Source organism: Uloborus diversus, chromosome 1, assembly GCF_026930045.1.
Source record: "Uloborus diversus isolate 005 chromosome 1, Udiv.v.3.1, whole genome shotgun sequence".
NCBI lineage: Eukaryota > Metazoa > Arthropoda > Arachnida > Araneae > Uloboridae > Uloborus > Uloborus diversus.
This window is the reverse complement of record NC_072731.1, coordinates 53,491,867-53,514,272: the sequence shown is the minus strand read 5'-3', so window position 1 is coordinate 53,514,272 and position 22,406 is coordinate 53,491,867. Positions and strand designations below refer to the sequence as shown.

The 22,406-nt window shown below is 33.6% G+C and overlaps 1 protein-coding gene across 2 annotated transcripts in view; it reads right to left on the bottom strand.

The window, feature by feature from the left end:
- The window catches only part of LOC129229632 (general transcription factor 3C polypeptide 3-like), a 104,045-nt gene that overhangs the window by 2,787 nt on the left and 78,852 nt on the right, over positions 1 to 22,406 (bottom strand). The window contains exons 25-27 of one of the 2 annotated variants that reach the window (XR_008581110.1): positions 8,525 to 8,612; positions 8,228 to 8,353; positions 6,656 to 6,723 (exon numbers count right to left, since the gene is read on the bottom strand). Coding sequence is in view for 1 of the 2 variants with exons in the window: in XM_054863989.1 (XP_054719964.1) it covers positions 6,656 to 6,723; positions 8,525 to 8,612 (156 nt within the window). In the remaining variant the exon portion in view is untranslated. The remainder of the gene's footprint in view (positions 1 to 6,655; positions 6,724 to 8,227; positions 8,354 to 8,524; positions 8,613 to 22,406) is intronic. The other variant, XM_054863989.1, reaches the window with a different exon arrangement.

The window sequence follows — 22,406 nt, the reverse complement described above, 5'->3', positions numbered from 1 at the left end:
AAATACAATTTCTCATTTTGAAGGTCATTTGAATTGACCTATGACCTTGAGTGTTTCCAAAAGTTATAATTTTAAAAATCTGAAAAAAAAATATATTTTGTATACACTATTATTTTCTTTATTTGTGCCAAGTTTCATGTTGAACAACACAGAGATCATGCATAATTTAACAATTTTTCACTTTGAAGGTCATTTGAAATTTACCTTTGACCTTGAGTATTTCCAAAAGTTATTTTAAAAATCTGAAAAAATATTTTTGTATACACTATTATTTTTTTTATTTGTGCCAAGTTTCATGATGGGACAACATTGGGATCATGCATAATTTAACAATTTTTCATTTTGAAGGTCATTTGAAATTGACATTTGACCTTAAGTATTTCCAAAAGTTATAATTTTAAAAATCTGAAAAAAATATATTTTGTATACACTATTATTTTATTTATTTGTGCCAAGTTTCATGTTGGGACAACACTGGGATCATGCATAATTTAAAATTAATGTTACTTTGAGTGGCCAAAAATCAATTGCCATCCATTGAAAGTCAGGTATGTGTGCCCAAATGTGTCATAATTATGCTGATAATACAACATTAGAAAAATGAAAAATTCATTCAATGTGATGTACAATGAGTATATTACATAAAATAATTATACAAGTTATCCATGCAGTCAAACTTGACTAAACAGTTATAGACTTCTTCCTGACAATGCTTTGCCAAATTTGGTCTGTATTTTAAAATTTTCTTACTTAAAAAATTTTTGGGCAGACAATGCATTATGATAATTTTTTTTTTCATTATTTTTCAGATCATCAATCTGTCTTTTCAATGTCAATCATTTTAGATATCCTTTTAAATTGTACTTTCGCTACAAAGGACTATTACCAAACAACTGCAATGGAAAAAACATCTCAAGACAGATTTCAACAGGAAAACAAATGTGAAGTGAAAATGAGATTTAAAAAAAATAACTTTTGAACTTTAGGATGAACTTTTTTGTGGAAGATACACTGGCCTCAAAAAGTTAAAGTACAACATGTTTTTCGAAGCTTACCATTAAAAAAATGGAAGTAACAATAAAATGCATAGTTTGCATAATAACGAGCTTTAAAATCATTTATCAAAAAATGATAGCTGCCACTTTTATTTTGTAGAAAAGAACATATCTTCATGAGTAAGAAAAAAATATGCAAACATCAAGCTTGCGTACCTTTGTGCATAAGTAGTGTTGATTTTCAGCTGTTGTTGGCAGTTTTGATCACAATAGTCAATAGAGTTTAGAAAAAATTTTGAAAAAAAAATAGAACCGACTTCAAATTTGCTCTAAAAAGTGAAAAATAATTTTATTCTTTAAGCACCATCGATAATGCTTTTAAACATAATTTTTGAAGTTGGCGCAAAAACAAAACGTAAAATCCAGTGTAACCATGCTTCGTTCATATTTTTTTCAGAAAAGCATCCAAAGTTACGAACGAAACATTTATATCGTTATTCAAATATGTTGTCATCAATGCACACTTTATGTGATAGTGAAGAAACTGGGCCCGGTTAAATTTATAGTTGTAGTTGAGTTATGGCTGTGAATGATTTTATCTATCGTTTTTACACCAACTTCAAAAATCCTTATATATTATTTCTGTAGCCTGTTTTTGGTTTCTACGCCAGATTTTCCTCAATTCTTGATCGATCTCTTTGATTTACGCTTTATTTTAAAGCTTATGGTGCTGGCTACTGACGAAAAATAGACCCACGGTCTAAAAATTGTTTTTTTCAGCCGAAAAACCTGTTTTAAAGAACCAGAATGAAGTTTTCGGTTAAACTTATAACTTTAATTTGCGCTATGACCGACAGAGCTGAATAGCTTGATCGGCAGAGCATTCTCTTCGTAACCAGGAGAGTGCATGTTCGGGCCCGCGTCCGGACAATCTGCATCAAAAAATTAGAGAAATATGGCGCATTACATGAACACTTAATTAATTGAATGACAAATATGAAGGAATAGAATAAATGAGAAGGAAACGCTCCTTGCTGATATGAGAACTTGAAGTGACTTTGTGCCAAATTACTTCTGAATTGTACGTTTTTTTTTTCTTTTTAAGCTTTGACTGTGGTAAGAAAATTAAAGCATAATGTAAGCGAAAATATAAGTAACAGGTTTAAGATTTCAAACTACAATAGAATTGTTTTTTGTTCAGAAAAAAAATAATAAATCGTATATTGAAATATATATTCTTCTAATGAGTTTTTGACTCTTTGTACAAATAAAAAAATTACTACAAAAATTACTATTATTAAGGGTAAAATATATTTTTTCTTCTTTTTGCAAAAAAACAAATAGCTTATCACATTTTTAGTACATTCAAAAAGCTACGCTTAAAAAAGAGCATAGTTCAATTTATTTTGTATTTTAAACGTGCTGTTAACTGTTGAACACGTGCTGCCATCTAAGTCATAACGGTTCAAGCAGCCTGCGGTAACAAATTGTAAAAATTTTCAAGAATAAAAAAATGTTTCTTCAATATCTTATCTTATATATTATTCCCTTCTCATTTTAAAACTCATCAGGCTGGCTAATGAAGAAAAATAGACTTACGGTCGAAAAATCAAGTTTTCGAAAACGCCCCTTGCTGTTTCAAAACCTTGATGCTGCCTGTAGTTCTTACGCATTTTTTAAAAGCAAAGTTCTAATGCAGTTTTCCTTTTTTTACGTCGCTTTCGGCAAAAAAAAAAAAAAAAAAAAATAGCCTGTGTGTGTGTTCATGCTTTAATAAAGCTTAAAAGCACTGGACTTAGTTGTTCAGCTAAATTGATAAATTTTTTTCGGTACAGCGTTTGGCTATAAACTATCTGAACTTCGGGCAAGTTTGGGCTGTCCGATATAATATCAAATTTATATTAGTATTACGCATTACATGTACTCATAACATACAAACGTAATAAAATAAATGCAGTGGGAATGCTACTTGGTGTTTCGACTCCTTTATGCAGGCTACAGTTATCGTTTGGATAAGTTGACTGTTAATCGAAGGGTGTTCTTCCTTTTTTTAAAGCTTTGACTACATCCAGACCACTCAGCATAATGTAAGCATAAAAAAGTATTAGATTTACCAAAAGGAAATCCTTTTTGTGCAGAAAAACATTTTCATTGTATGCTGAAATGTAGATGTTTCTAATAGCAGTGTTCGACCTTTTGTACAAATGAAAAAATACTACGCCAAATTAAAACTACGAGTTTCACCCAGTGAAGTTTTTATTCGAGCGAATACGATATAAAGCCTTAAAATATTATTAACTTCATTAGCAAGAAATCATTTTCTACTCCTCTACATTCTGCTGAAAAAAAAAACATTTTGTCTACGTTCGAAAAGTTACACTTAAAAAACAGACTCAGTTCAATTGGTTTTGGTTTTGAATTTTAAGTATTCCATTAAAAGAGAAACATGTGCGGGCATTTAAGCCGTAACGGTTAAAGCAACCTTCTATGTGAAATAGTTCAATATTCAAAGATAAAAACACTTATTTTCAATCTAATTTATTACTTCTCTAGAATGTTCGTTTCAATCGCTACGTGAGATCTTCGTCATTCTTTAATCAAATTCCATACTTTGCGAATAATTTTAAATCGTATCATGCTGCTTAATGACAAAACATAGAAGCATGATCTTATTATTATTATTATTTTTTTTTCTTTTGGCAAAAAGCTTTTTTGCTGTTTTTTACTACGCATTCCTTCAATGAATAGCTTTCGAAAAGGAAGGAGCAATTGCTAGGTTTGTTGGGGTGTCGGGCTGTTAATCAGAATGGCGCCAATTCGAATCCGTGCCAATAAATATCTCTTTAATGTTTCCTTTTTTCCCGTCAGATGCTCACATGGGCAGGACTGTATTTGCCACAACCTGTTTTTTTACATGCACAATTATTGCTTTTTCACGAGTCACTACTCAGCCACACTTTTAATGATATTTATGTTTGAATTGAAAATATGTACGACCAAAAGGTAAGCGATGATCCAATTATCACAACGTTGTATTTAACGAAGTTTTGTTACTGATGTCTTTAAATTACATGCTTTCTCTTCTACGCTTACTTTTTTTTCGGTTCTTTATCATAATGTTCTTCCTTTGAAATTCTTAAAGAGCGAAATACCTTATGAAATGATTCGAAGCACAGTGCGGAGTTCCGCACGGGTCGACTAGTTATGTTTAAAAGCATTATCGATGGTGTCTAAAGAATAAAATTATTTTTCACTTTTTAGAGCAAATTTGAAGTTGGTTCTATTTTTTTTTTTTTTTCAAAATTTTTTTATTTCATTCTTTTTAGTGTAAATGTAGGTATTTCAGAAATAGTAAGAAGTTACCATCACGAAACTTCACCTTATTTTTTTCATAAAAATGCTCCATAATAAAAAAACAAAACAAAAAAAAACTAGAAACACGCGTTAAACTTTAAGCGATTGGCACTAAAAACTTATCTTTGTTCCTCTTTGGAATTAATGTGTAGTTAATTTAATTTATAACCATTTAAGTATTACATTTTTTCTAACTAATTTACATTTCACAGCATTTAAGTTGCTCATGATGCAATTCTGTATTTTCTTACTTAGCCCCCATCATTTGTTATTGGCATAGATGATAACGAAAAAAATACTACTGTAGTTGAGGCAAACCTAATGGTAGCATTGTAAAGGCTAAGCAGATCCTAATCACTGCATCACCTCGCTTCCAGGTTAGGTTTACCCCCCTATGGAGCAATAGCACTGAAGAAGGGAAGATTTCGATAATTCACATACTCTTACTATAAATCAGCAAGGTTACCAAAATAAAATTATTTACGCCAAAAATGAGACAACAGCGCCAGATTCCCGATTATTATCGAAACTTGATGCTTGCTTCAGAGAAGCCTTCATTCAAAATTATCATTACAATTACTATTAATGTTACTGTCGTATGGCACCAAACTTTCATAACAATGGGTTTTAAATGTAATCATTTAATAGGGAAATTGCATGAAATTTATGGTTTTTTGCCCATAACTTTTTTTCTAGAGGACAAATATGGTCAAACAAAGTAATGGGACCTAAGTTGAGCCATCTCCTGTCCATTAAAAAAAGAATCATCAAAATCGGTTCACTAGGTGAGATGCTGTGAGTGGACAAACAAACAAAAAAAAACATACATACGGTATGAACTGATAACCGCCTCCTTTTTGAAGTCGGTTAAAAATGTGTCAGAGACGTCGTTTGCCCGATTCGTTAAGGTGGCGGGCAATTGGATGGATGTCTCAGGCTGATGCTTCTAGATGTCTCAATGTATCTCGTAGTGTTAATCAGCAACTTTGGGATCAATACCAATCAGAAGATTCTGTGTCCAGAAGACCTATTCCAGGCAACCACGAGCTACAACACCTGTAGAAGATAGTTTTCTAGTTCTTTTGATTTGAAGGAGAAGAACCACTACTGTGCCACAGCTCATCGCAGATCACTTTTATAGCATCAGGAAGAAGAAACTCTGCTACTATGGTGCGAAATCTTCTTCACAAAGCAAGTCCAGTTGTGCGTGTTCCACTCAACAGATCACAGCGAAGGATAAGCTTATGATGGCAAGAGAACATTTCCTGGACTCAGCAGCAATGGGCTTCTGCGCTGTTCACAGACGGGTCCAGATTTACATTGGCGAGTGATTCAGGGCATCTGCTGATCTGAAGGGAACAGTGCACTAGATACCATCTATACAACACTGTTGAAAGGCATAGTTATAGAGATGGTGGAATCATGGCTAGGGCAGGGATCTCGCTCGTTGGTCACACTGACCTGCATGTGTTCCATGGAGGAATTCTGACTGGTCTGAGATATCGGGATGAGATTCTTGATCCATATGTTCGCCCATATGCTGGTGCTGTTGGTAATGACTTCATTCTGATGGATGGTAATGCACGACCTCACCAGAAAAGAATTGTTGAGGAGTATCTTGAGGACCACAGCTTGGAACGAATGGAATGGCAAGCTCGATCTCCAGACCTGATTCTAATAGAACATTTTTGGAACTATCTTGGCAGACAGGTTGCTTCTTTAAATCCTCCTCTAAGGTCGTTACATGAGCTGGAACAAGGCTTACTCTGTGTCTGGTCTTTGCTTCCTATTCCGTTGTCCGACAGCTTAATAAAAAGCATGGAAAATAAATGCCGTCAATGCATTCAAGTTAGGGGGGTGGGGGGGTGGAGACATTCCTTATTAGAAAACATTTTTGTATTGTTCCTATGACATTTTACTATATAACACTGTGATGTTCTGTTTTCTTCAAGAATGAACTTTTCTGCAAAGATTGTTTTTTTTTTTTGTTATAGTTTTTGCAATATACTAATACAAATTTTTATGACGCATTCAGTAAAAAACTATTTAATACACACATCCTGCAAAGTTTTTTGTTTCTAGATTCATTCATTTTCAAATTAGACGCCAAAAATGGTTGTACCTCTACTTTTTGAGGCCAGTGTATTTATCAATGTTCAGGCAAAGTTAAAAAGCATCAAAGAAATCAGTTAAAGCCAAAAAATTTGAGCCCCTTCTTAAGGTATTTTCTGTCAAAATGACCAGTTTGACTGCTATAGTGTTAAAAAAAGATTTACTGTAATTCAACTGAATAAGTTTTTACGCACCTGATCTTTGATAATAACTGGAGCAATTAAGGCTTTTTTATAATAGTGGACAGCAGCATCTTTGATACCTATTGAAACATGAGAAAAGAAATTATTCGTTTAGAATTCATTTCCAACACATTATGTAGGATATTTTAAGAGTCATTTTCAGATTTTTGAGCTCACAAAAAGTATATATATAACGATAACAATAATCTAATAAAAAAATAACTACACCACAAGCTAAGTGGCAGTTACAATGCAGTTTCATTGCACTGCTTAGAGTTGGAAACTTAAAATTTTTCTGCATAGAAGAAGGGTAATTGCCCTTGTAACCCATCTACCACTTGGTGCAAATTTCTGCTTCAGTTACATTGGCTTTACTATTCAGCATTTTTGTACAACTGTTTCACTACTTACAAAATATAATGATATTAGGAGAACAGGTCAAAGTCCCAAATACAGGCACCATATCATAGGGACTCTCAAAGCCCTTTGGGAATCCAGGTTTGTGCAAAATGCGAAAGACGCAAATGTTCGACTGCGCAAGAAAAAAAAGCGGAAGTCATGCATGTTCAAGGGCAGAAAAAAGGAACCAAAGGCAAACAAGTTCAAGGGCGCAAAAAAAAAAAAAAAAAACCGCAAGGACGTACAGAAGTGGGGGAGGCGCACCGGCCTGCGGCCCGGTTGGCCTGTTTGCTCTTGGAAGCACCACTCGAATTTGCCGCCCCCTCCTTGAAGATGCCGCCCAGGGCAAGAACCCCGACTTGCTCCCCAGTAGATCCGGCCGTGGGCTTTTAGCACTATTAAGACATGTTTAGGGCATATTTGTATCTTCATCATTTTGCTTGGCTCTTGCTGTTTTATTTTGTTTTCCTAGAATAAAACTACCACACAACATTTCACCAGGTGTCAAATGTGTTATTTTCTTTTACTTTTTTATCTTATTTTTCTTTTGTTTTTGCGATACAATAGTACCTCAATTATCAGAAACTCTTTTAATCAAAACTTGTTCAACCTATGTTGGTTTGCTCATGCTTTTTCTTTTCTTGCTAGTTTAACAATATTATTTTAAAATCATTGGTGGCAGTCATTCGTTCTGCAGGCACCAAATCATTTGTGCAATTCAATCACTTCTACTCATCCCCCCCCCCCAAACCTACCAGAACCAGAAGTTTTCTTAACAATAAATAATTCTAACTATTGAAATGCTTGGAATTAAATTGGAAAATTAAGTTTAGAAAACTATGTGTTCTCAATTTCTTAGTTTTTCTTTTCAAAAAAATTTCTTCTGTTTTGATTGTATCTCAGCAACACAAAGTTATCTGAACAATTCTTTGAATGTATAAGTTAAAAGTACATTTACATTTTTGTTTTTTTTGGAATCAAAATTCAGCACTATATTGTACATCTAAGATAAATACATATATTTTGCTTCTAAATACAGGTTGGATGTCTAATAAATGTTTAAAAAATGAAATTGAATCTGCATACAGATTAAAATAATTGTTAAAAAATATTGAACTTAGCCTTATTATTTTAAAAATGTTCAAATCTTATGTTTTTAAAAATGCTCTTTCAGAAAAAAAATACCTTTAATTTTTTTGGAAATGACCCCATTGATTCATGTTTTCTGAAAATGAAAATTTTAGCTTCTGGCAGCCTTACATGTTGCTAATGTAACAGGAACTAGGTTTGGCAAATTGAACGTGACTTTCCCTACAAAATATAAAATTAAAAGGAAAAAGGTAAACCACTAATGTGAATTCATTATCATTTGAACTTTTTGGCATTTGATTTTGTTCAATTCTTTTTTCAACAAATAAAGATTTAAATCTAAATTTATAATTTATATAAAAGTTAAATTGGATAATGAAAGAAATTACATACCTAATTGATGAAGGGCTCTTCCAATATTATAAAATGTTTCTTGGTAAGGACCTTTTAGCTTTAAATATTGACTAAGAAATGCAAAACCCTGAAAAATACATATGATTTTTGATATATAAATAGCAATATGTAGCGAATCTAAATTTGTACAAAATGTTACAACCAAACAGCACTTTCAATCAGCAATTATTAAAAATGGGTTTCTTTTTAACCTCAGTCCATGTCTGCGATCATCTACAAATTTATTGATTTTTTAACATCATACAAGTTTTTGCCCATAAGCAGTAGCGTCACTGAGGGCCGGGCACCTGAAGTGGATTTAGGGGTTTATAAAAAATAATTTAAAAAAAAAATTCGACTGCGGAAAAACCAAAAAAACTAAAAAGAAAAAAATATAAGCCCAGTAATTTAGAATTTTTTTAAGTATTACTGAATAACTACTCAGTTGAAATAGTTTTATAATCGATACACACATATGACAAATCATAAATTCAAAAGCAAAATAGAAGGATCAACAGTCGGCCCATTCCTTTTTGATCAGTCAAGGAACTGCGTAGAATTTGAATGGGCCCCGACTGTTGATCCTTCTATTTTGCTTTTGAATTTATGATTTGGCGTATGTGTGTATCAATTATAAAACTATTTCAATGAAGTAGTTATTCAGTGATACCTAATAAAATTCTAAACTACTGGGATTATATATTTTTTCTTTACAGGGTGGCGACAAGAACTGGAAAAAAAAGTTCCCTGACTTTTCCCTGATTAAGTTTACCAAATTTCCCTGATTTACGTTACCAATGATAATGGTTTTCGTTCTTTGCCCTACCTGAAAAGCATTGCATATTAAATAAAATGCAGTGTTTAAAATGATTTAAGCTGTAAATTAAAAATGTTATTGAAAAGATGATCCTTTTTTTTTTTTTTTTTTTGAAAAAAAAACAGTACATTAAATTTTCGACACAGAAATCTTATAGGAAATCTAAAACATATACTTTACTTCCAGGAACCAGTTAACCTCTTAACTGCGTAGCCCGAGCTGAGCTCGGGGTGAGGTTTATGTACCTTTAACCCGTTCGCACCCAGCGTCACGCGGACGCTACACAACAATTCCTCTCTTATCAGCCCAGCGGCACGTAACCGCTGCGCGCTCTGATCGACGCTGTCGTCCCAGCGTCACATATACGCTTTCTCGAAACGGAACGAATTAAATGAATATTTAAACGATAATAGATGGCGCTAAATGGCTATAATTTTGATCTTATTCGAGTCACATGGTATTTGACCTTCATGTACAGGCTTTAGTTTTTTATTTGGGCCTCTCAATGGGATAGATTTTTTTTAATGTAAACATCAGTGAATCACTGCTCTGCGCATATGATTTATGAGGTCTCGATTGCTCTTGTTTATATCTTTGCTTCTCTTTTTTTGTTACGAGTAATTGAAAGAGATATACATCTAGCTGAATAAATTATGGGGGAGGGGAGGAAGGTAAAAATATTTTTGCGTATGTGTTCCAGACTTTTGGGATTCCCCGTTCGATGAGAGTACATTAATGATTTCAAGCGGCACTGAAGTTTATGATTATTTTTGAATTCTTTCTGATATTGCTCTTCTTTATTTATTCTTTTTCATTTGGAGACTGGAACATTGCAATAAAAATGGTTAGCGAAGTGAGTGAAAGGGAATGTTTTCGAGAGAATTATGAAGCAATTTGAGACTTGTTGCGTGGGAATTGAGCTAGTTTAAATTCGTTGACCTAAGTTGTTTTAATTAAATTTACATAAGGAAAATATTTTTTTGCTACATTTCTTTTTCTTTGATTGCACACTCACGATGTCTAACTCTTACTTTGTTTTGTGCACATATTATTTAACATTGTGCACATAGTTACAGTTTTAGTATTCTACTTATTTCACTCCCTTCTAATAATGTAATTGTCTTCATATTAATAATTAGTAATCAGTAGTACATTGTTACAGCAAATTTAAAATTTCAAGTCATTATTTTGAGATGCTGATTTTATATGAATATTTTTGTTCAGTTAGGCTTAACTGCTGTAAATGCTCGGGCCGATGGCGGCGTTCCATTTCGGAACGTTCGGTCCTGTAGCTGCGCTTCGTTTTCCATGCACTGGTCCTCAAGGGGTTAACTGTGTAGCCCGAGCCCCTTGAGTAGGGGCAGTGGACTTTCCTGCAGTACTCGAAGCAACTAACCGCGGGTGTCTTAAGATAAATTCCGAAAAAGGAGCAACCGCGAGTAGGTGGAGAGTCAGTTGTCGATCTAATTTATTTCCGCTCACTGGACAGGCGCACGTGTTCGACAGCTATGAGTAAGTTCATCCTAACGCTGCTTGAAATGGATGTGTACTCAGAAATTGTGTATTTTTAGATTGAAATTAGGTACTAAAAATGAATATTCTCGCAAAATGCTGAAAATGAAGTTTTCATTATAATTAATTATCAAATACAAAAAGATCTGAATTAGAAATCTTAGTCTGAAATAAATATAAAAGTATAACTAGCGTCCCAGCATAAAATCTTTATTAATTTTTTCAAATATAAATAACCTGTCAATTATACTTTTTCAAAAATATCATAAATTTAATCTCTCTTATAAAATGAAAGTTCATGGCACTAGCGTCACTAAGAACTCTAAGTGACACTATTGTCCGATGGAATATGAACTTAATCTAATAATGTGGGTTATTTCATGTATATCTTTTTTTTATTATTAATTCTTTTCGATTTTTTGCGTTAAATCCGGAATTGAGAGGAATATTTTCTTGTCACACAACACAGTTTCGTAAAATTAAATTTTTAATATTTGCAAAAAAGATCATGCTTACAAGTGGTTTAAAATAATGAAATAAAAGCACCATTTTGGTTTTAAAAAAATGCAAAGTCCCCCCCCCCCAAAAGAAAAAAAATGCTGTCATCTGTTTTGGAGTTACAAGCCCGTTTTTCAAAGCAAAAAGATACAAGCTTATTGGTATAAAATGCATACTTTTCCATTAATTAAATTATTTTTTATGAAGTATGTAATACCATCACGAAACTCTTATGCTTCATCAACTCTTGAAGAGGAAGTATGAAAGGTTTTTAGAGCAAATTCAATGTGTTCAGAGTACTCCCCTAAACATTCGAGGTAATCTACAATACTTATCACTTAAAATTAATCCTGAACTTGGACTGATATTTGCAATTCAAGTCTTCTGAAATATATTTATTTACGAACTGTTACGACAAACCCCTCTCAAGATAAAATTCTAACTTGTTATTCCGATATCTGTTTTGCGCTTTTCTTTTCTCTACAGAATGCCTTTCCGTCAAGATCTTAATAAATTTCCTAGTATGAAATAAATAAATATCTGAACTAAAAAGTAAATGGGGGAAAATCAACAACTTTGGAAACAGCACAAGTTTACCAAAAACGCCAGTTACGTGTTTCGGGAAAGGAGGGGGGGGGGGGGGGGGGGCAAGGAAGACCTTTTTCATAGAAATTTTTTTTTAACTTAGATATGGAATTTATTGGATGTTCTGATTACCTTATAACATTCAAAGCTCACATCTTCTTATATTACAAGTTTCTCATTGCAATCCTCCTCTTCACTGCAATACCCTTCTATCTGCACCTTTTTTTTTTTTTTTTTGCAAATTAGTGCTGTTTTAAACGATGTTAAACTTATTAATCAATTAGTACTTCAAGTTTTTATTTAAAAATAGAAAAATATTACATATTGCACCTTTTATGCAAATATTTTCAAAGGAAAATATTAATTATTTTAAGATGAAATTGCGAAACGCTTCTCATACACCTGGTAAAGCTCGAACTGAAAAAACTGCAGAGAAACATGATGCATTATTATATATGCAGGGTGTCTCAGTTAAATGTTTCAGAGCTCCTAGGAGGGGTGGGATGCATCCTGACGACTTGAAATTATATCACATTGCGGGGTCGGAAATTCTTTCTCTACCCGAGAAATTCGACATATGCCAGAAGTATTGTGCGAGTTTTGTTGGCAAAAAAAGAGCATTAAATTTAGATTTAAAATAAATATATAGTACGTTTTTCTCAAATTTTGAGTTGTGTCACTTTCCTTGCAAGAGTGCGAGAGATAAAGATATAATTAGAGAGAACATAAGCAGCTGGTGCACAAAAAAGTTGGAGATACCTGAGGGGAGGGGGGGTAGGTAGACGGTGCCTGTACAGTGTACAGGTGACTTTTTCTAAAATTTAATTTTAACGTAATTATTGATTAACAGACCTTTTCTCAAAATGTCCGGGGCATGACCTCAAATATTGGGACTAATGGTCATATGGTACTTCTTTCAATTCGATGCTACATTTTTTAATTTTTATAAAATAATAGGAACCTTTTCTTTTGAAAGAAAAGAGGGCAGTTGTCCCCCATACTAGTCGATTATAAATATATGTAAACAGAGAGAGAATCTAGTTGGACGTTTTTATTTTATTACAGAGTCAGCTGAATCTAAACTTGTGCGGCGTTTTAGTTTGTGTAAACTAAACGTAGTGCAAAAAAATCGTGGTATAACGTGAATCAATTAAATGTATCAATCTGCAATGATGTAGTTTAAGAGAACGAAGGGGAAGGGATGCTGCCCCCCCGAAATATTTGAATTTCTATGGTAAAAATAATGCAAATTGTTACGTAAAATCGTTCAAAACCACCTTTACTTATGCTGTTGCTTTTTGTGGTCCCAAACCCCAAGTTGAGGCTAGTAGTTTTCCTTCTAATCAATATGTTCTTCCTGTTTTTCTTTTTTTCTTAAAATAAGATTTAAAAAGGAGCAGTTATCACATCGGGTCACTTTTACTATTATAGAGTGACAAGGTAGAAAATACAACACGTGTGTGTGAGCTGTTTGCACCCCAAAAAGATATCTATTCAGAAAGGCTTAGAATCCGATGCGAATAAAAGACTTCAGACACTCCCAAGAGAGATAGATGAATACGGAAACAGGTTCGCTGTCGTATCAGTGCATTCCATTAGCCCTACTTTCTTTGCCACAAACACAATTGTGGAATGTGAAGTTTTATAATAGCAAGGTTCACTAACAGCTGGTGAATTTGAATAGAAAATCTTAAGTCAAAAAATGTCAAAAAATAAATAAATAAATAAAATAATAATAAATTTAATCAATGATAAAAAAAATCATTAAATAATACAGTAAAATCTCATTGCAGCGAATACCTATGCAAAGAAATTTCCATTTCAACGAAATAAATATTCAATCCCATTTTTATTTCTAGTATACATTCAACACAAGATGACTGGTTTTAGAAGAAATTGATCAGAGAATATTCTTACTTTTCATTCTGAAGCTGAAAAAGTAAAATATAGTTCTGCTATAGGAAAAAAATATTTAAAAACAGTGAAACATAGTAAAAGACTCTAGGTTTCACGAACAGACATTATGTTTATGAGACCTAAGGAATAGTATTTCTTCCTCGTCAAAAGTATCATCACTTCACCAGTAAAAACTTGACCTGTCTCTTCACCACAAAACATCTTTAATGTAAAGTAAATTTCAAGTAAAGTTTATTTTAATATTTTCAGTTAAAGGTAAATGAGGTAATCCTGTATTGCATTTTTTTTTCTTTTTTTTTCAATGTGTTTCAAATCAATATGTGCTGAAAAATTCTTTTTCTTTTTTTTTTTCCTTTAACACATTTAGTTCTCTTCCGGTAATACTTTCCATAAAATTAAAAAAAAAAAAAAAATCTGTTCGGAGTATCCGAAGATTCGGACATGCAAGGTTCTACTGCATATAGTAAAAAATCTAGAATGTAAAATAAAAAATAACAGCGTCAAAAAGCACGATTGCAGACTACTGCAGACACGTGTTTCGCCGTTACAAGGAACGCCTTTTTCAACGCAAAAGAAATGAGCTTATGGAGGGAAAAGACATCTGAAAGCTCATTTTTTTTGCATTGAAAAAGGCGTTTCCTTGTAACGCCGAAGCACGTGTCTAGAGTAATCTGTAATTTGTGCTTTTTTGACGTTGTGTCACTTCTTATTTTACTTTTTGACACAAAGGTATTTATTTTACTAATCTTGGATGTATTCAAAACGAAGCAATATTCCTACAATTCACGATATATTTTCAATAAATATAAACAAGAAAATTAAATGATGCTTTGATTATACACATAAATTGGATCGATATTAGGAGAAGAATACTTCTTATACGCTCTTTTCGTTATTCCCCTCCCCCTTTTATTCTCCTCCCTTTTAACAAGTGTTGCAACCGAATCCAAGCAATTTAGTTTTTATCATGATCAAATTTTCACCGTCACTTGGGACGTTTAGCCATGAACATTAAAAATTTAGAAACAAGAACAAATTTTAATAGTTTGAAAGAAGAAAGGATAAAAATACAAAAATGTATGCTTTCCCCTCTTACTTATATATACACGTATAATATATGTACATTAGTTTAAACATATACTAACACAACCCAGATCTTTTTCGAGTACTAATTTTAATCACAGAAACTAGATTCTAATGCTCATTCAAGCACGAATTCCCACGTTGATTCTTCTACAATAGTTCAGGTTTTCTTTTGAAAGGGGATTAATTCTTTGCTCTTGCTTTTCATGGGTGCAATGTCTGACTGATAAGGTGTATACTGGCTGCGCATGCGCACTTCACAGTAGCTACATTGTTGTATCTACAACGAGAAGGCCTTCATTCTTTGTTGAACATTCGATGCATTTAGAACATTTTCTTCTTAGCGAATACTTATATGCTTCATAATGTCAGACGCAGATTATTCGAGCAACGACAGCTCTGATTATAGTATTTATTCTAATGACCAAGAATCTTCTGATGAAAAAAACAGCGCAGATGGCAATTTAGCCAAATACCCCCCCCCCCCCCCCCATCTCCGCCGAAAGAATAAGTACTCCCACGACCCGACAACAATACTTGAGTCGCTAGTCACCATCTTTATTTGTGGGCCCTCCCCTCCCCTGCTTGGTGGTTGGGTGGACCGGTACCAGTAAGGAGGAAAAATTTGCCGGTCCTCAGGGTTTTTTGCTCGTCCTCGATTTAAAATCTATATAAATAAAAGTCACTATATATATACGTATGTGTGTGTGTATGGCGCCCTATATAAATCCACAGATTACGTCGGATCTCGAACAATTTGGCAGGGAGGTACTTGAGCACCCAAGAAAGAACGTAAGGGGGTTTTCGAACGCGAAAAAAAAAGAAAAACCAAACCGTTTGAATTCTAATAATAAGATCCAAAAATGGCGTTTTTCTATAATATGAGGGCAAAAAAAATGCTCACAAAAATTAGAATAAAATATCCATGGAAACCACTGATTTTTCTGCATCATTTGTTCCAATGTCCCAAGGTGATTAGAACGTGAGTTACAACTGTTTTTAACTAATTTCAATCTTAAGATGTAGGTAAGCCTTCAATTTGAAATTCGTTGCTGCTTACGGTCATTGTTGAACAATGATTTTATAAAAATTAGTAGCGTGACGAAAATCATTGAGAAGAGAGATCTGTTGCCGTTTTTTTTTTTTTTTTTTTCTCGAATACGAACAAAAAAATTCTACCTTTTGTTTTAAGGCTTTTTCAATAATTGGGGGGATTTAAAAATTTTCTATTTTGGTAACTTTTTCTCGCTTCGTCAGGAAATTTTGAAGATTTTTAATATTATTTAGCCTGATCGTTTGACATAACTTTTATTTTCGAGGTAGACCGATTGAAGCCCAGGTGACGCAGCTATAAAATAAACAAATTAAAAATTCTTTATTCAAAAACAAATAAAGAAATAAATGTGAAAGTCTAATAATATCCTATGTAACGGTTTTTGCATGAATTTGGTGATTAATTTTCAAAATTGTCTGATTTTTCTCAAATGCTCACTTACTTATGGATAGTTGTTACAACAATTAGCTATCTACAACCTTTGCTATAAAATGTTTTGCAACAAATCTCTAATATGTAGTAAAAAAAAAAAAAAAAAAAACTCGACTGCCCACTAACTTTTTCCACAACAATCCGCAAGTCAAAAATTTCCCTTTTTTTTGAGGAAAAAAAAAATTAAAAAAAAAAAAATAAATAAAATAAAAAGAAAAGGAGAAAAAAAAGGGGGGGGGGGATTCTCCGGTCAGATTAGATTTTTAGCAGATTTTTCAAGTTCTGCGAGTCATTTTCTTTTTTTTTTTCATATAAAAAAAAAATAATAAATAAGGCAAGAAAAAAAAACTGACCGGTCCGGGAGTTCTTTTAAAAAGATGTTGCCGGCCCGCGGGTCAAGAAAGGTTGAAAGAAAAATCAATTTAGTGCTTAGGTATTATAGCAGTTACTGGCGTAATCAGAATTACCATCTGGGAACTGGGTCGTAGCCTACGTCTCCTGCTTTTGAAATGCTCCCAAGTGACTAAGATTTTGATTTAGCCAATGGCTAAATCCAGTGGCGCACATGACAACCCCGCGGTGCGGGGGGGGGGGGGGGGAGAGCATCAAAGTGTATCTACGCCCCTCTCCCCATATTTTAGTCGGATCCTGCATTTGATTTTGATTTCAGCTACAGTTGAGGTAAACCTAACCTGACAGCGTCGTGATGTTATCATTAGGATCTGCTCAGCCTTCAAAATGCTGCGAGGTTAGGTTTGCCCCATCTACAGTTACATTTTGTAAGCAAACTCTTCTTCAATTGTAAGTTTGTAGACGTCGGTTCCGAATGACAATATAACATATACGAAGCATTCAAGTTTATCGTTTAAAAAAATACAATCGCTATTGAATTTTTTGCCGGCTTGAAATTATTAATATAGAACAGGATAAATTATAAATGTTTCAGTCTGAATTTCATTGCTAGAAAACATTGGTTTTAAGTTGATTGGAACCAAGGAAACAGTAGCACACCCAAGTAAATGGGTGTGACTCAAGTCATACGTGATGAAAGTTAATGCCCCAGCTTTTGGCTACTATAAAATTTATGCAGCAAAACTGCAAACCGTTAGTTTGTAAAAAAATAACATTGCTTATCATAGTATAATCATGTAGCAAATACTAAGCTTCGCAGTTTTAATAAGCAATCTAATTATCCATAGAATATAAAGAACTTCATGTTAAAGTTTGTGGTAAGGGAAAGTTATTTCAACTTCCATCATTTTTTTTATCTTATTTTTTCAATTTTTAAATTAAATTGATTTAATTGCGCAGTTTTAAAAGTTAAACAGCAAAATTCAATAACTAAACTAGTTTGATTAGCATTTACAAAATATATAACGTCTGTCTGAATATAAGTAAATATTTCGGAATTTCGTAGTAAAATGCTTAGAGGTCCTTTTGAAGCTAGGAGAATTTCAAAATGGTTTCCAGAACAAACCTAAGAAAAGAGAAAGCCAAAATGAATACATTCCAGCTGTCATCGTCAACCTACCCCTTGCACCTCAGGGACAACGTTCCCTCCCACTCTTTAGAAACCATCGCGCGCTGGATCCCTATAATGGCTAGATTGATCAAGCAGAAGCTCCTTTGTAAAACGAAAGGAGTAGCAACCCAGGAGGTCCCGGAACCAAATGCATTGCTGGGAAGTGAACATTTCTCTTCAAAATGTTTACGCATAAAAGGACCTTTTTTGGCGAAGAAGTTCTCACAGTAAAGAGGTTAACATAAGAATTTCAAGAAATTATCAAAACCACTGTTAAGGCTGCTCTTCAGTGAGGGAAAACATTGAAGTTAGGGTGTAAATGACTTTCTTCATAGAACGACGGGAGTGAACCTGAATCAAGTGATTGACACTTCAACGGCCAATGGAGTGGACGGTAACCGATGTAAGGCAGGAACACGTGACCTGTCACAGCTGTCATTGATCTGGAGGGAAAGGAACCCCTAAATGACCCCCGTCGTGAGGAGCAATCAGGGAAATTAGCTGGCGGCCAAAACCTTGAACAGTACCGACGCGAAGGTTGAACAGAACAGAAAATAAAGTCAGTACCAAAGAGTCTGCGGTAATTTTTGAAACAAAGTTTTTTTTTTTTTTTTTTGGATATGCGTTCCCAGATTTTATATTCATGAACAATTGATGAATGAAATGAAAATTTATCATAAATTGAACAGGAAAAACGATTGTCTTATTTTTTTTTTAAACGATGTTCTCAATTACCACGTCCGAATCTTATTTCGTTCATAAAGCTAATTCGTTTCTTGTCTGAAGTTTAATTAAAGAATGCAATATAAGAGGTATAAGCTTAGTGTAAAACTGTGGTGTAGTCCCGGAAAAAAAGGGTGAGGGGTGAGGAGGGATGATTACATATCGGTTATCGGATATTTACAGTCAAGAGGTGGAACGATGCTGATTTTATTTTTAATTAATGGGAGGACGGCAGAAATGGAGTAATCAGAAAACAATTTCTGATTAGGATATGGTTACATTTCAAAGGGGGGGGGGATCCCGCTATTTTTAGTATATATATATATATGGTCGAAAAAGGAATACTTCTGCAATTCGATGGAGGATATGCAACGCTGAACTGACATTTTTGTTAATTAATCAATTAATATTTTAGATATTTATTTATATTTTTCCGGTGATTCATCATGCGCAGGGCTGCATTTGTTTACTATCAGTAAACAAATCATCCCGCAAAAACATAGATAATCAGCATGGTGACTAGAGCAGCATACACAAGACTAAATGATTAATATACTTCTTAAAATTGAAATTCTTTTTCAAAAATAATAATAATAATAATAATAATGATAATAATATTAATAATAATAATATTTTACGCATCAGACGAAAAGTGCAACAGGCTATAATAATAAGTAGTTGTTAAGTCTTTTATTGAAGTGTATTTTCGAAGCACGCAGTTACATGATGTTTGAGAACAGGGGCGGCAAATAGGGGGTCAAGAGGGGGCGGTCGCACCCCCAAATTTTTTAAGCAGAATGATAGAAAATGGGTGAATTCAATTTATGTAAGTCGGAAATCAATGTTCATTAAAAAAATCTCGCTGGTTCTCAGTAACTATTTGATGAAGCTCGACACATTCCCAGACTAGAAAAAGTGTTTTTCGTTATTTGGATGATAACTTAGAAATTCACGAAGTATTTTCCGGCCTTTTCTCGGCTAAATATTTCATACTTGTGTGCCCAGTGTAACGATGGTATGTCCAATATGAGAGGCTCGTGCAAAGTGGTGTGGCTGCATGGTTTTCTCAAGAAAATTCCTTGATATTTTACATTCTCTTTTATGCTCATTTTTTAAGTGTATATTTATTTAATGAGTGTTCATCGCTTTCTTTTGCTAGAAACACGTTTCAGCTGCTCAATGCATTATCTGCTTTCATAGAAACTTCTTAAAATGCATGTGCTTATTGAATTTAAAAAAAAAACATATCAACAAATACCTTTTATGGGACTCTATAGTTATGCAATCTTGAAGTGACACAAGATGGTCTTCAAGAGTTAAAATCATAAAAACCTTTCTCTATAACTTCAAAGCAGTGACTTGACGACTGTGAGAATTATTGCAAAACGATTCTTTCAAAAGCTCATGCCCTTCAGCATGTATGACTTCGTTTGAATTTTTATTCAATTTGTTTCTATTGCGGAAAGTGTTTTAAAAATGCTTTACTCTATCAAAACATCTTCAATCCGCCACACTTAATTTTCGGACTATTCAAGCCACAGTTCAATCTACAATTGATCTGTGCGTTCATACTACCACAGTTCAATCTGCAATTGAAATTGAAAATAGATTTTACATAGATGCATATTTCAATCAATGGTGAAACGTTTTCAAAAAAATTCTTCCTCTGAGCCAATTTGAAAAAGGCGCTAAAAAAAAGAAAAATCCACATGATAATGTGAAGTCAAACACAGATTTTTTAATATTTTGTATGAAGTAATAGATTGTTTTTCGAATAAAATTAACACAAGATTTGATGATAATTATTTTTCTGCATGGTTGGCTCTATATTATCTGGATTGGATTTTTTGAAAACGAAAAATAAAATGTTTCAATTATGAGTAAAATTTTTAGCACTAGGCAAGAAAAATTACAGGCAATATACCGACAGACCAGTTATCACATCCAGAGACTGCAGTTCCGTCCTTGTTGTGGACTCTTCAGCCCAGGGGCGCCGACTTGGAAAAATTATTGGGGGGGGGGGGGGTGCGGATGTCACCGGGGTCTAGGGAGTATGTTAACACACAGAGCCCCCCCCCCCCCCTCCGAAAAAAATTCAGATTTTTGTGCCTTGAAAATGCCAACTTACATATTTTCTGGGTGTGTATAATTTATACAAACAAACAATATGTAACATTGCGTTTTCAAAGTAAAACAATCTAAAAATTGGGACACAAATTTTCTGCTTCAATTAGATCATGTCACTTACCTTAAGTGAGGGACAATTTTACAGTTCCATTTTGTGGGGAGCCATGCAGTGCCATAGCTAGGTTACGGCACTATACAAGGTAGTGCACTTGACTTGCATGGAAAGGCACTCCCAGTGGCACTGATTTATAACAACTATTGGAAGGATGGTGCCATAATGGAGGCCTTGATAGGAGAAATTTTCTAACTTTGAGATAAAAAAATAGCGAGTTTTAAAGTATTTAAAGCATTTTAGAGTCATATGATCAACATTAGAACCCCAAAAACTAGACTCTCAATAAATCGATACTTTGAGAAACTCGACAAGCCGAAACAGTTTTTGGCTTTGAAAAAAGAAAAAAACCCCGCATGTTATTTTCGTAAAAAGCTAATTTAATTTACAGTAATAATTATGCTTTTAGTCTACTACAAAACAGTGAATATATAGCTCTGAAAAGATTGAAATGATATTTAAATAAATCTAAACTATCATTAAAAGAATAAAGCATAAAAGATTGCTGTCGCACTTTGATTACTATAAGTGAAATATCTAATTTAAGCTTGCTTTGAATAAGGCGCAGAGTTCATTAAATAAAAATAATGTCTCAAAATTATTGCTTTAATAGAGTTAAAAAAGTTAATACAGATTACTTTACAAACTCTTATAATTGAAGAAAACTATCACGCCTTCCATTTAATGTATAAATCAAATCCTGATATATTTTTTCCAGATCAACAACACTTAGATGGAGACCGCCGCCAGTGACAGACTTCACCCGAAGGTTCGCTCACTTGGACAAATTCTATGAGTGCTCTCAGCACCGTAACACTATCATTATTCACACCACTCGTTTTCAATTAACCTGCTTACTACCGCAATAGTTATTTGTTTTAATTCATTACTGAATGTATTTTACAACATAACTATCTTCAAACAAGGAAAGTAAAAAATACCAACATAATTTTTGTGATTTCAGAAACCATAATATGACAAATAATGTTCTTAAATTATTGAGGGGGCTCTGCCCCCAAAACAAACTATTGAGGGGGCTTGGGCCCCCTCAAGCCCTATGGAGTCGGCGCCACTGCTTCAGCCTGGAATAGTGAATAACAGAGCTGGTGGTAGATGACATCTCATTGAAGCTGAGAGCGCCCACGAGACTAGATTATTCAATGATGAAAAATTAAGCTCCTTGCAATTTTTTAAGTTGTCTGTGTGATTTTGAAGAGCAAGACATAAAAAGTGTTTTCATACATAACTTTGTTACTTCAATTATTTTTTAACTATTCCAGTCAGCTCAGCTGGTAGAGAAATTTTTTTGTTAGGTTAGAGAAATATTTTCGAAGCACAATGAGCAAAAGAAAAAAAAAAAGAAAGAAAAAACCTTTTCTATTTAGCTGTACTGGCAAAACAGCACGACACTGGGTACTGATAGTAAGACAATTCCCTGCTCTTCTGAATTCCAAAAAACATGCATTAAAACTTTTCCAAAAGGTATAAAAACTTCAGTAT